The 14,532-nt window shown below is 46.4% G+C and overlaps 1 protein-coding gene across 3 annotated transcripts in view; it reads left to right on the forward strand.

Annotated features, from left to right (window-relative positions):
* LOC126355017 (vesicle-associated membrane protein 7) overlaps positions 1-14,532 on the forward strand; it is a 56,677-nt gene that overhangs the window by 23,596 nt on the left and 18,549 nt on the right. For all 3 annotated transcript variants that reach the window (XM_050005159.1, XM_050005158.1, XM_050005160.1), the window contains exons 3-4: positions 2,130-2,267; positions 2,603-2,693. In XM_050005159.1, the coding sequence (XP_049861116.1) occupies positions 2,130-2,267; positions 2,603-2,693 (229 nt within the window). The remainder of the gene's footprint in view (positions 1-2,129; positions 2,268-2,602; positions 2,694-14,532) is intronic.

The raw sequence follows: 14,532 nt of genomic DNA on the forward strand, positions 1-14,532 counted from the left end.
ATAATTTAACAGTTATTTACATTGATGGGTCTAAGCAGGACCATACTGTGAGATTCTTACTAGTTTGCTCTGACTCTGTTTAGAATTAGACTTCCAGACAAATTTACAGTCTTTGACAAAGAGCTGTGTGCAATCCTAAAGATTTTGGAGCAGATGATGTGTAGTCGACTGAATAACTTTATCTGCCGTGATTCCTTATATACCCTACAGACCATTCAGTGAATGTGCCTGGCAGACAAAGTGGTTCATAACAAAAGATACACTTCACACACTATGTTGTCTTCTGAGGAAGGAAGTATCATTCTGCTGGGTACCAGGTCATGTGTGAGTTAAGGGAAATGAACAGTCTTACACAATAGTAATGGACATGTGCAACAGAAATATGTACTAACCTTTGCTGTCCCCTTGTGTGCTGTTAGTTTCTTGTTGAAGTGGGCAATTATGTGTCAATGGGAGAATAAGTGGCTGGAGGCACAAGCTAAATGAAGGCCAGTGGAGCTGACAGTTCTGGTATGACTAATATGTCTGTTTTCACATATGGAAAGAAGTGGCTTCAATACAGCTGAAGCTAGGCACCTCCTCCAGTGGGTAAAACCGCTAGCGCATGATGTTGGTTGTATATCATGATTAGTATGCAACATTTTACATTCCCTTCTGGGTGCTGCATTCTTTTTTTAATCAGGCAGTCTAGGTAAAATGAGGAAGAGGAGGGGGAATACTATCAGAATTTCAACAATGAAGAAAGTTGAGTCTTCCAAAATCAGCAGATGCTTATGCACTCATTGTACCTGGCATTTTCAGTAGCTGTCTACTAACTTTCAAGTTTTCCTTCTTTTGCCTTGTGTAAGGGACTATCAAATGAAAATAAGATAGTTGGAAAAAGTAAGTAAACTGTATGTTGTTTCAAAAATAATCACCTTAACTGTTAATACATTTAACCCAGTGCAAGACAAGACGGTCTGTGCTTTCATGAAAAAATGTTTGCAGTTGCCTATGGAACTGTGATTGTACCCAGACTTGCACCTCCTTGTCCAAAGCAAATTAACAGCCGGGAATGTCTTTCTTCAGGGTGAAATACGGAAATCGCATGGGGAGAGATTGGGATTGCATGGGGGTTGTGTAAGGGCTTCCCATCGAAACAGTTACACACATTAATACTTCTTTCATAGATAATGAATACAACATTTCATAATGATGTGAAATGTGTCACTTTAACATAAGTTTTCTTTACACAAAATATTTTTTTTTCCAGTTACTACTTCATATCTATCTGTATGCTTACAATTTTCCATCTGTTTCATTTTCATTTAACTCCCTCTTACACAAATCCATATATGATAGAATACGTGGAATGGTAGTTGTAGTCCATTTGGGTGGAGGTAGTTTGATCTGGGATAGTGGAAGTAACTTTCACCATGGTATGATACTTGTCAGCCTGCTTGTTGCCATTTTAAAGTAAGCTATGCAATCGCTGGACTCCGCCTTCTCCCACACATCTATATGTGTAATCATTCTTAGTGATAAGCCACTCTTTAAAAGTAATCACAAACAATATTTCGTTACTTGCCACATGTCAGACTGGTTGAAAGAAACTGTGGGCAACCATTTCCACTAACACCTTACCAGAAATGACTGCTGCTGCACGATCACTAGTATTACATATTTGGACTTGCTTATTGTCTTGCCTTATCCTGGAAATGTAGCAACTGCTAAAAGCTAGAACTGTCTTATTTAAAGAGTGAACCCAGCTACTGTTTTTTGAAAGGAAAGAGGGCAGGTCAGTATTTTATGTTCTGTTGTATTGAGGACTGGAGCACTAGCTCATTTGGACATGGATGTGGGAGGGGATTGGCTGTGAACTTCATGAAGAAGCCATTGGGACATTCACCAGAAGTAATTTAGGGAAACCGTAATCAGGGTGGCTGGATGGAAATTTGAACATCGTTCTTTCCCAGAGTCCCTTGTGTCAACCAGTGTGCCACATTTCTTGGTACTGTTCCAGGTAGGCATCTGGTAGGTAGATGGTGTAACTGTCTACTGGATCAAGATTTCTAAGCTGATCAGTAACTTTGATACAGTTATTGCAGTAAGAGCCCCATAATTCATTTGTAATTTATTTTTTCCTTCAGGAATTTGAAAGAATAAGAGCATTCCAGTTCCTAGCTGAGATAAAGCAGAGATTCCAGTTAACATATGGTGCAAGGGCAAGCACTGCCCTAGCATATGGAATGAACAATGAGTTCGCACCTGTCTTAGCAAATGAGATGGTAAGATTTATTATATTGTTAAGAATCGGTTTTTTAGCCACAGTTTATTAATCTAAAGCTGACTGGTATTTCCTAGTACTGAATTACTTATCAACCTAATTGTATCAGATGATAGTGTTACACAGCAATAACAACTGTAATATGTGAGAAACATACACATTAGAAAATGCCTTAAAATGTTATGTGTAACAAAATGTGGCAGTAGAACTAATAACATTATTAGTTATCTCATCTGTAGGGTTTCCTTTTCTTATCATATAATTCACCAGTCATTGTTGAAGTTTTCATGGTTTCAGTATTATTTTGTACTTACGTAAAGATAATCTTTATTTCAGAGACATTATTCAGAATCGAAGGAGATCGATACTATGTCTAGAGTCCGTGGTGACTTAAATGATCTGAAAGATATTATGGTAAAAAATATAGGTAAGTGCATATTAAATTATATATACATTGAATAGCATTTGGGAATATTATATTATCAGATGTCATAGTTATTTACTCTTTTTAAGCTTATTCTTTCATGTGGTTGCTTATCAAGCAATGCGTTATTCATAGTCATGCAGTGACAGCTGGTTATCGTGTGTCTAAGAATATCTTTGTCTTGCTAACAGTATTTCATGAGTTGGCCTTGTTTGTGCTGTGTGTAATTTCTGATTTAAGTATCAGTTGGTTGGCACTGCTTGTGAGATTGACTCACTGAGGTAACTGTTTTGGGATACTGACAACAAAATTACCATCCTTTTGATCACCAGTTTAATCATTTGTGCTGCATTTGCAGCATACCTGAACTTTTAGTGTGAAGCAATAAACTGGGTTTTTTGGCAGGGCTGGGTCAGTGTCACTTGTATGCATTGGAGATATAAAAACAATAGAAACAGTAAACAGTATATTTGTGATCTGTACTTACTTGTTTGTAAATTATAACTGTCATTGGCTAGGTGATAATCCCCAGCTTGACAAACTCACAAATCATTATTGGAGTAAAAAGATTATGTAAATATACTTACTGTGATAGGTCATTTGGGAAAGAATAATCGAGAAATTCAGTTGTAGAGAAGACTAAGAGATATAGCACCATTGCTAATATTGAATAAGGGTGTTACACACTAGAATGGTAAAGTTTGGGTTTTAAAATTTATGTATGCTCCCAGGGGGCTTGCCATGCTTTGGCGGGTTTGTGCTTGGCTTCCCTGGGGCTATAGCCTTTGCAGCATCTTTTCCCTTCCATGCTGCATGCTGCATGCCTGTCTCCTTGATATTCTTTTTCTCCTCCCTTGGGGAACATGTCTCAGATGTTTGTTTGAAATGTTCTGTGTTTTCAGTAGGCAATATCAGAACAATCTCTTCACTGCTTTTGTTCTTTTTTTTCTTTCTTTGTTCCCCTTCTTATCCTTCCTCTGCTTCGACATTTGAGGCTCCTCTCTTTCTTCTTCCTCCCTGTGCACTCCTGAAGAATGGCCCATACATCTGACGCATAACAGATGACTAGGTAACACGTAATTCCCAATCCCAGGTCAACAGGTTGAGTTCACACATACCCCTGGTACAGGCCAGGCCTACAGAGGGGTGATTGCCTGCGCTGCTACCTTCCCGAATAGCCGATTTGACCCTCTGTCAGGTGTTTGGGAGGCGTGAACAATCAGTTAAGGTGGGTGTGCCCCTCTGAGGAGTTCCCCCAGTTGGAAGGAGTGTGCTAATGGAGATGCTGGAAATCGTGGGGATTTTCTCCCAATGAGCCAATCATCTTCACGATCAAAAATCTACTAAATATAAACGGAATGAGGCTAACAATTCAAAGACTCTCTCCACTGCACTATGTTTCCTCATGGTTTCATATACTGAAGATGGTCACTCCTTTTCCTACTGTAAATCCATTTATTATTCAGAAGGGTGATGATGCAATTGCCATCTCTATGAAATACTGCTCCCACTTACTTTCTGGAGCCTACTTCTGATTCTCAAGCACAACTACTGCTTGCAGCTTCACTCCTTCAGTCCTCCATGGCTGTCATGCTTGTCGAGGCCCATCGAACATGGAATTCTTCCTGTGGTACTATTTACAATAGGTTGCTTGATTACCTGACCGAGACAGAAATCCAAATGTATCTCTCTGATCAGGGTGTCGTTGCAGTACCGCAGGTGATGAAAACGGTAGATGCATCCTTAGTGCCCACATGCAGGCCTTTTCTCACTTCTGATAGTGGTGCTTCCTTCAAAGATCAAAGCAGGCTATGAAGTTATTACAGTCCGACCATACACTCTGCTGCTACCAGTGTCATCGTTACAGCCACACTTGAATGTCCTGTCGACACCCATCCAAATGTGTAACCTGTGGTAGGAATGCTCATGAGAGCATTTGTCTGCCTCTTTCTCCCTGCTGTATCAATTGCAATGGCGACCATTCTGTCTCCTCCTGTGATTGTTCCATGTATCTTGATGAGCAGGCTGTCCAAAAGATCCGGGTGAAGGATAAAGTGCCTTATGCTGTCACTTGCAAAATGTTGGCTAGTCGGAAACACTGCGTGTTTCTATCATCTGGCAATTACAGTACTGCTCTTGCTACATCTTTCTCCACGAAGGATGTAGTCATGTGGACATGTAACCTGCTGCAGTGCGCATTTTCCTTCCTCACTTGACCTTTTCCTTTTGAACCATTTACATTCCTCAGTCATTCACTGTCACCAGGGGAGACTTCCTCCAGCTTATTGGGCAACTCGTTCACCCCTTTCTGCGGCTTGGTGACTTTAATGCACCATCCTCTTTGGGTCTCTTCCAGAACCTGTCAGAGAGGTTCCCTCATGGCTGACCTTCTCAGTCTTCATAACCTCATTTGCCTTAACATGAGAGCGCTTGCGTTCCTTTCAGACACCACAGGCACCTCGACATGTACTCAAGCAACCATTTCCCATGTGCTATATGACTGGTGATTCCTGCCCCCCCCCCCCCACCCCCCCTCCCCAGCTTTCAAAGGTTGACTGGAGTATTTACTCCTCCCTGGCAACCTGCAACAAAAAACATTTTCCCTGTTGTGATGACCATGTAGAATGTCTTACAAATGTTATCTTTACCACCACAGAATGTTTCATTCCTTGCACTTTCTCTTTACCGCACCGTGTCCTGGTCCCTTAGCGAACTCTGGCACGCTGCAACACAATTCGCCCGCGGAGACATGCTATCCGCATTTTTAATCATCATCCTATGATGGAAAACTGCATTCATTGTAAACAGTTGGATGCACAGTGTTGTAGCGCTGTTTGGGATATCATAAAGCTAGCTAGATTTCATTTACTAGTTCTTTTAATAGTTCTAATTCCTCTTCCGTCATGTGGGCCAATCTCCGATGGCTCTCTGGGACCGAGGTCCATTAGCCAATTTCTTGCCTGACAGTAGCAGACTGTGTCATATTGGAACCTATTGCTATCTCCAACACCTTGGACCACTATTTTGAAGAGATTTCAAGCTCCACGTACTATCACCCAAATGAGTGGAGGTGGCAAAGTTATACCCTTCCCTGTTCAGAATCGTGAGTTCTACAATGCACCTTTACTGTGAGGGAGATACATCATGCTCTCACTTCATCCTCATCTTCCACCCCAGGGCCAGACAATGTTCACCTTCAGATGTTGCAGAACCCCTCTCTTGGAGGCAAGCACTTTCTCCCAGACACTTGCGTGAAGCAACTGTCATACCCATACCTAATCCCAGTAAGGACAAACACCTTCCTTCTAGATATTGCCTCATTTCTCTTATCAGCTGTGTTTGCAAGGTGATACAATGTATGACACATGCCCAGCTGGTATGGTGGTTCAAGTCTTGCAATTTAATAACCACTGCACAGTGTGAATTTTGAGTGTGCCATTCTTCAGTTGACCATCTCATCGCTCTGTCAACCGATATCATGAATGGTTTTCTACCAAAATACCAGACTGGGGTAGTGTTTTTTGATGTGGAGAAAGCCTACGACACCTGCTGAGGGACTGGTATCCTCCATACTCTCTACATTTGATGCTACTGTGGCCACATGCCCCATTTCCTTCAGGAATTTTTAAAGGATTGAATTTTCAAGGTACGTGTGGGCTCTGCCTTGTCAGACAATTTTATCCAGGAAAATAGTGTGCCACAGTGTTTCTTCCTGAACATCATCCGCTTTTCTATTGCCATTAACACTATTATAGCCTGTTCCCCACCAGGCATCTGTAGCTCCATTTCCGTTGATGATTTTGCTATCTATTACAGTTCATGGACTTGTCTCCTTGAGCGGTGTGTTCAGCAATGTCTCGATTGTCTTTAGTCATGGAGCATCAACAATGGCTTTTGTTTCTCCTCTGTTTGTTTGAATTTCTGGCACACAATTGATTTCTTGTACCACCTTTAGATCTTGGGCCTGTTGTTCCTCTGTTCATTGAAACTACAAAATTCCTGGGGCTCATGCTCATATAGAAACTTTCTTTGTCCTCCCATGCGTCTCACCTGCCTGCCCACTGTATGTGGTTCCTCAGTCTTACATGTCCTCAGAGGTACTTCCTGGGAAGCGGATTGGATCACCCTCCTCCATTTGTACCGGTCCCTTGTCTGTTCAAAACTAGATTATGGGTGTTTCATTTATGCATGTGCACCTCCATCCCTCTTACGCCATCTCAGTACTGTCCACCATCGTGGCATCTGTTTGGCCACTGGCACGTTTTACAGAGCCTGGTTGATTGTCTGTCTGTAGAAACTGCCAAGCTACTACTGTCCTACTACTGTGATTTCTCCTCAGCAGATATGCATGCTGCTGGTCTACCTTGTGTGGCCACCAATCCTGTGCCGCCTCCTTCAGTGACTCCTTTGATTGCCAATATGGGGCTCATCGCTCTTCTGTTACCGCCTGGAGTTCTTTTGCCTCTTGCTGTGGCAGCTTAACTTCAGGCTACCTGCCACTTTCCCAATGGGTTTAAAACCTTCACCACCTTGGCTTCATGGTGCAGCCCGTGTTGATCTTTGCTTTCATTCGCTTCCTAAGGACACTACTCCAGTCTCGCTGTATCGCTGTAAGTTTCACGACCTTCACACGGAACTTTGCGATAGTACCTTGGTGTATGCTGATGGATCTCAGACCGACTGTGGTGTTGGATGTGCCTTTGTCATTGGAACCGACATTTTTTGGTATTAGCTCAGTATTTACAGCGGAGCTCTTCACCCTGTATCAGGCCTCACATCTGGCAACACAGGCTTTTCAATTGGGTCATGTGCTCTGACTCTCTGGCCACAAGCAGGAATGATTACAGTGCAGCCAGCACCTGAAAAGGATGTACCATTCCATTGTGTGCCATGGAGAAGCTGTGGTGAAAGAAAGGGAAGCATGCAAGGCCTTGTCTGTGGAACATGCTGAAGAAGCTGATTGGCAGCTTGCCACACCCAGTCACCATTGAAAGAATGCCATAGATGGTGCACCATAGCGGAGCACAGCAATGCCACACAGATTCAGAGAAAGCTCTTTATGACAAATATATGGCTGACAATGGTATCAAGCTGCATGATACCCGCGACTAACATAACTTAATGTTGCATTATCTGTGACAGATAGCAAGCAGTCTGTTACTGCCCTTACTACCCATCCAGATTACTGCTAATTTTGTTTATCCTGTGACACTTACCATAGCTCTTTTCTTCCTCTGCCTGTAAACCTGCTAATCTTCAGTCATTGTCATCTCTTTCACATCCACTGATGGACCTGCACTGGTCAGTAATCATATCCAGTCATAGGGGGAAGATTGATCTCACATCCTGTAGGAACTAGGTTCAAAGACTAACAAATGCAGAGGTAACTGTAGATCTTTTGTGATGATCATTATGATAGTGTGGGCATGAAGGTGCTCCACTCTTAAAATGAAATCTTCAAATAAATTCAATACCTTCAGTATTATCCAAGTATTTCAGTCAGTCTTGTATTTTAATCTATGCAATCCTCTGCTGTCTTCATCATTTTGTCTCTCAATTACCGATTTGTTTTCTTTTGTATTCTTTTCCTCCGTCTTGAACCAACATTTCCTAGTACTTGACCTGAAACTTTAAACAACCTGTAGTTCTTTGAAACTATCCCGTTCCCAATTCCTTAATATTGTATATATTTCTAATTCTCGAATTTCAATCTGCAGTTCATAACCAATAATGGGAGTCAAAAAATCGTAATGAAAAAGTTCTAAATAATAAGGTTAACAATATAAAGAAAGAAAAGAGGAGGAAGTATTACATTGTTGTTCAGAAGATATTAAAATGCTACTAAGAGAGGGGCCTTTTTTAGCAAGTATTGATGATGATGGTGCAAAGGCCTGATATGAGGATAGAAATTTTAAAGCAAATCAGTAATCAAAAGTTTGAACAAGATTGCAATGTTAAATTTGCTTTCTAAGTACATAAAAGAATAATAATGAAACGCCCCCAGGGGGCTCGCGGTCCTTTCGTGAGTACGTGCGTGGCGAGCACGGGGCCCCGAGCTATTGCAGCCTTCCTTCTTTTTCCGGGCTGCATTTCCTTTCCCTTCCCCTCCTTTCCTGTCCGTCATCCTTCCCTCCGACCTCTCCTCTCCCTCTCTTGGTGTCCCTACTTATGGTGTCCCTCCTTATGTTGGCCCTGCTATTCTCCTGGTTCTGTTGACCTTGCAATTCGGCCTTGTTCTGTAATTCCTTCATCCTTTTGGTATTCTCTGGTCCCCTCTGGGGTTTGACCTCCATCACTAAATTTTCTTCTGTAGTGTGAGCCATTTGGGGAAGAGCACCTTACCTAGTGTCTCCGGCGTGTGCAACCATCATTGATTCCATCGTTTCCTTTACGTCGTTGTTTGACGCTAGGGTCCATAGCCAGCACGGTAGCCAGCCCGTGTGGTGGGGTCGCTATGTACCCTTTTGGTTGAGCCGCCTGAAAACACAGGGATCACACGTCTGATACCTGAGCTGTGACCTCCTCATGTAAGCCTAGGACTGGTTGCTTGTCGTCCTGGAGCATCGGAACTCCCAGCAATGGCCGCCGTGCCAGACGGCCCTTGCTGTGGCTGGGTGGCGCCCATGAGGAGAGCCCCTGATCGGAGTGGGTGGTATCAGGGCGGACACTATGCTCATGAAACGCGTAAGAGTCCACAACTCTGGCCGTTCTCCGGCCGTCTCTTTGACTGGAAAAGATTCTTCACGTGCTGCTTCCTCTGCCCCTTCCGCCTTCCCTTCCGTGGCTACCCCCTGGGAGGAGGGCCAGGCTCGTCGGCTGGGGGCAAAACCTTTCCCTCGCTATCTGGTTTGCGCCAGAACTGATGGGGATACTTTTACTCATACGAATCCTATGTTTTTTGTTGAACACATCGAAGACAAGTTTGGCGAGGTGGACTCTATCAGCAAGATGCGGTCTGGGTCGCTGTTGATTAAAACTGCTTCAGCTACCCAGTCTGCAGCTCTCCGTGCCTGTACCCATCTTGGTACGATTCCTGTGTCAATTACCCCACACCAGTCCTTGAACATGGTGCAAGGTGTAATTTTCCATAGAGACCTCCTCCTTCAATCTGATGAGGAACTTCGGGACAATCTAAGCCGGCGGGGGTTCACTTTGTTCGGCGGGTTCAGAGGGGTCCGAAGGACAACCGCGTTGACACTGGTGCCTTTATCTTGGCCTTTGAAGGGGACACCCTCCCTGAGAAGGTCAAGATTATGGTCTATCGGTGTGACGTGAAGCCATACATCCCACCACCTATGCGATGTTTCAAGTGTTTGCGTTTTGGCCACATGTCTTCGCGCTGTTCGCAGGCCCCCCTCTGTGGTGACTGTGGACATCTGTTCCATGAGGGAAGTTCCTGTGTTCCCCCTCCTGTGTGCGTAAATTGTCATGGGAATCATTCTTCACGGTCACTGGATTGCACAGTGTATCAGAAAGAGAAAAAGATACAGGAGTATAAGACTCTTGATCGTCTCACCTATACCGAGGCCCGTAAAAAGTATACACGCCTTCATCCAGTGACCCTGACAACTAGTTATGCTTCAGTAGTATCTTCACCCCCTCCTCCTCATTCCTTACCCCAGTCCCGAACCCCTTTCCTCCCCCCTCCCCCCTGCGGTTCCCACACCATCCCCTCCGGGCACCGCTTCCTCTCCCCGGCTGGAGAAGTGTCCTGCTTCTTCGGCGTCTGCCGGTCATGGGCGCCCCTCGCGGGATCCCCCTTCCCGGCACCTTCCAGGCCAAAGGTCTGCTGCCACGCGGCCACCACGAGAACCACGGTCTGCGGGCCCCCAGATCGCCCGCTCTCTTTCTGTTCCCGATCTTGCTGTGGCTGGCTCCATTTTGTTGCACAGCCCTCCACGATCCCAAACAGAAAGAAAGAAGAAGCACAAGTCCCGGGACAAGGAGTCTCTGGTGTCGCCAGAGGTCTCGTCCCCATCTTCACAACCTGACTCTGACCTGTTATTCATGGATGTCGCCCCCTCCTTGTCAGTGACGGGTGGTGACCCACCGGCATGACTGACATTAGCCTGTTCACCCCCCAATTGACTCGTCGTTCTTTGGCTATCCAATGGAACTGTAATGGCTATTACCGTCACCTACCGGAGTTGCAATCCCTTCTTTCGTTTTACTCTGCGGCTTGTGTGGTTCTCCAAGAAACTCATTTTACTGGTGGTCACTCACCAACCCTCCGTGGCTTCCGTGCTTTCTGTCGAAATCGGGTCGGGCCCCCTACGGGCGTCTGGCGGAGTTTGCACGTTGGTCCGAACGGACATTGCCAGCACGTAGATTCCTCTCCAAACTACATTGGAAGCAGTTGCTGTTAGGATCCACCTGGACTCTGGGGTCACAATTTGCAATCTGTATCTCCCTCCTGACAGAACTCCTACACCTGCCTCCTTAAGTGCCCTCTTTCAGCAACTTCCTCCTCCCTTCCTTATACTTGGCGATTTTAATGCACATCATCCCTTGTGGGGCAGTGCATTTCCATCTAGTCGGGGTCATCTCATTGACCAGTTTATTACCGACCACGACTTGTGCCTTCTTAACGATGGCTCCCCTACCCATTTCAGTGCCGGTCATGGTAGCTTTTCTGCCATTGATCTTTCTCTCTCTTCTCCCTCCCTCCTCCCTTCCCTAAAATGGTCACCGCACGACGACCTTTGCGATAGTGACCACTTCCCGTTGATTCTCTCGCTCCCTTCCCGCTCCCCCATGGACAGATCACCTCGTTGGTCCTTCCAACGTGCCAATTGGCCTCTGTATACTGCACAGGTCGTTTTTTCTCCCTCATAGTCGGATGGTATTGATGATGTCATATGTGACATGTCTGACGCGATTGTTCACGCTGCTAGCCTTGCTATCCCGCGCTCATCTGGACCATTTCGCCGCCGGCAGGTCCCTTGGTGGAGTTCGGACATTGTCGTTGCCATCCGTGATCGCCGTCGAGCTTTGCAACACCTTAAGAGGCATCCATCCGTTGCCAATCTTATTACCTTTAAACGCCTTCACGCAAAAGCCCGTTACTTAATCAAACGGAGCAAACGGATGTGTTGGGAACGCTTTGTTTCTTCCCTCGGTTCTGCTGTCCCTCTGTCGCGGGTATGGGCTACACTTCGCTCTCTCCAAGGTTGCCATCGGCAGTCTACCCTCCCGGGTCTTCACCTCCCGGATGGCCTTTGCACGGACGCGTTGATTCTCGCGGAACACCTTGCGACCCATTTTGCAACAGCGTCGGCATCAGCCTCCTATCCGGCTGCTTTCCTTCCCCAGAAACAGCGGGCCGAAGCTTCCGCCTTATGTTTTACCCCCAGCCAGTCAGAATCATACGACGACGCTTTTACTGAATGGGAACTTCTTTCCGCACTCTCCTCTTCTCATGATACGGCCCCTGGCCCAGACTCCATTCATAACCAACTGCTTCAACATCTCAGTGCTCCACAACAGCGACATCTTCTCCGGGTATTAAACCGTATTTGGCTCCAGGGTGACTTCCCTTCTCAATGGAGGGATAGCATCGTGGTTCCCGTCATTAAGCCCGGTAAGAACCCCCTGTTCGTCGACAGCTATCGGCCAATTAGTCTGACGAACGTTGTTTGTAAGTTACTTGAACGGATGGTAGCCCGTCGGCTCACTTGGGTCCTCGAATCTCGGCGTCTGTTGTTCCCTTACCAGTGTGGCTTCCGAGAGGGACGGTCTCCGATCGATCATTTACTTCGCTTGGAATCCGCAGTTCGGCAGGCCTTTTCCCAGCGCCGCCATTTGGTTGCTGTATTTTTCGACCTTCGCAAGGCCTATGATACGGCTTGGCGCCATCATATCTTACTTACACTTCATGAGTGGGGTCTTCGGGGCCCACTCCCGATTTTTATCCGCCAGTTCTTGTTTCATCGTTCGTTTAGGGTTAGGGTTGGTACAGTTTTAAGTTCTCCGCGAACCCAGGAGAATGGCATCCCTCAGGGTTCCGTATTGAGTGTACTTCTGTTCCTCATTGCTATAGATGGACTTGTGGCCTCCGTCGGTCCTTTGGTCACTCCTGCTCTGTATGTGGATGATTTCTGCATTTGGGTTAGTTCCTCTTCGATGGCCGCTGCAGAGCGGCAGCTCCAGGGTGCTATACGGCGTGCCTCTGCATGGACCATCTCACACGGATTTCAGTTTTCTCCTTTAAAATCGCGAGTGGTCCACTTTTGTCGCCGTGTGACAGTCCACCCCGATCCAGAGCTCTATCTCAATGCACAACGATTACCTGTGGTCCCACAGTTTCGTTTCCTTGGCCTTCTTTTCGACAACAAGCTCACTTGGCTGCCTCATATCAGACGCCTGAAGATAGGATGTTTCCGTAAACTAAACGTCCTTCGCTTCCTTGCCCACACCTCTTGGGGTGCTGACCGTTCCACTCTCCTCCACCTTTATCGGGCCTTAGTGTTGTCTCGCTTGGACTATGGTTGTCAAGTTTACGGTTCAGCTGCCCCTTCTACATTGCGCCTCTTGGATCCGGTCCACCATCGTGGTATCCGTTTGGCCATCGGTGCCTTCCCGACTAGCCCTGTTGATAGTCTCCTGGTTGAGGCTGGGATCCCCCCCCTTTCCGTTCGGCGCTCCCAGCTTCTGGTTTCGTATGCAATCGCTGTCCGTTCCTCTCCCACTCATCCTTCCTATTCTATCCTGTTCCCTGCCCAAGGAAGTCGCCCACCTGACTCCCGTCCTCGGGCGGGTTTACCGGTTGGGCTCCGCCTAGCGTCTCTTCGCCGTGATTTTCAGCTTCCTTCCTTTTCCTGTATCCCACGTTCCCTCCCCAACACACCTCCTTGGTTAGTTCCTCGGCCCCGAGTTCGGATGGATCTCTGCCGAGGTCCGAAAGATTCCGTTCCCCCGATGGTGTTCCGTTGTTTTTTCCGCCGCATTTTATCTGAGTTTCGGGATGCTGTTGGTTTTTACACTGATGGCTCTAAATCTGCTGATCGTGTGGGCTATGCCTTCACCTCCTCTGTAGGCATGGAAAATCATCTCCTGCCAAATGCATGTGGGGTGTTCACTGCGGAATTGATGGCGGTCTCCCGGGCCCTGGCCTTTATTAAACAGTCCAAGCTCAATCGCGTTTTGTTATGTACAGACTCAATGAGTGGCCTTCAGGCACTTGACCAGTGTTTCTCCCGTCATCCCTTGGTCTCCTCCATCCATGACCATCTCGCTGATCTCCACCATGCTGCTTGTTCTGTTAGCTTCCTTTGGGTCCCTGGCCATGTGGGCATCCAAGGAAATGAGCTTGCTGATCGTTTGGCTGGGGGAGCAGTCACTTATCCCCCATTCCCTGTCACCCCTCCTGTGGCGGATTTACGGCTTCATCTCAAATCCCACTTTGCGCAATCATGGGCCACATCCTGGGAGGCTACCTCCTTGTCTAATAAACTTCGTGCGATTAAGGTGACACCTGTCCCATGGCGTTCTTCCTTACGCCTCTCGCGAAAGGACTCAACCACCCTCTGTCGTCTTCGCATCGGCCATACCAGGCTGACCCATGGTTTTCTTTTGCGTGGTGAGCCACCCCCACTTTGTGGTTGTGGAGCTTTCCAGTCAGTGGCCCACATTTTGGTGGAATGCCCCCTTCTTTTAGCTCTGCGTACTAAGTACAGACTTCCCTGCGCTTTACCCTTAATATTAGCAGACGATTCCCGGATGGTTGAACTGGTTCTCAGTTTCCTCCGTGAAAGTGGTTTTTATTCTCAGTTTTAAGGATTTTCATCTCCCTCTGGAGTAGGGGCAGGGCGGTGAGGGTTGGGATGTCTCCCACTGTAGGCTG

This window comes from Schistocerca gregaria, chromosome 3, assembly GCF_023897955.1.
Source record: "Schistocerca gregaria isolate iqSchGreg1 chromosome 3, iqSchGreg1.2, whole genome shotgun sequence".
NCBI lineage: Eukaryota > Metazoa > Arthropoda > Insecta > Orthoptera > Acrididae > Schistocerca > Schistocerca gregaria.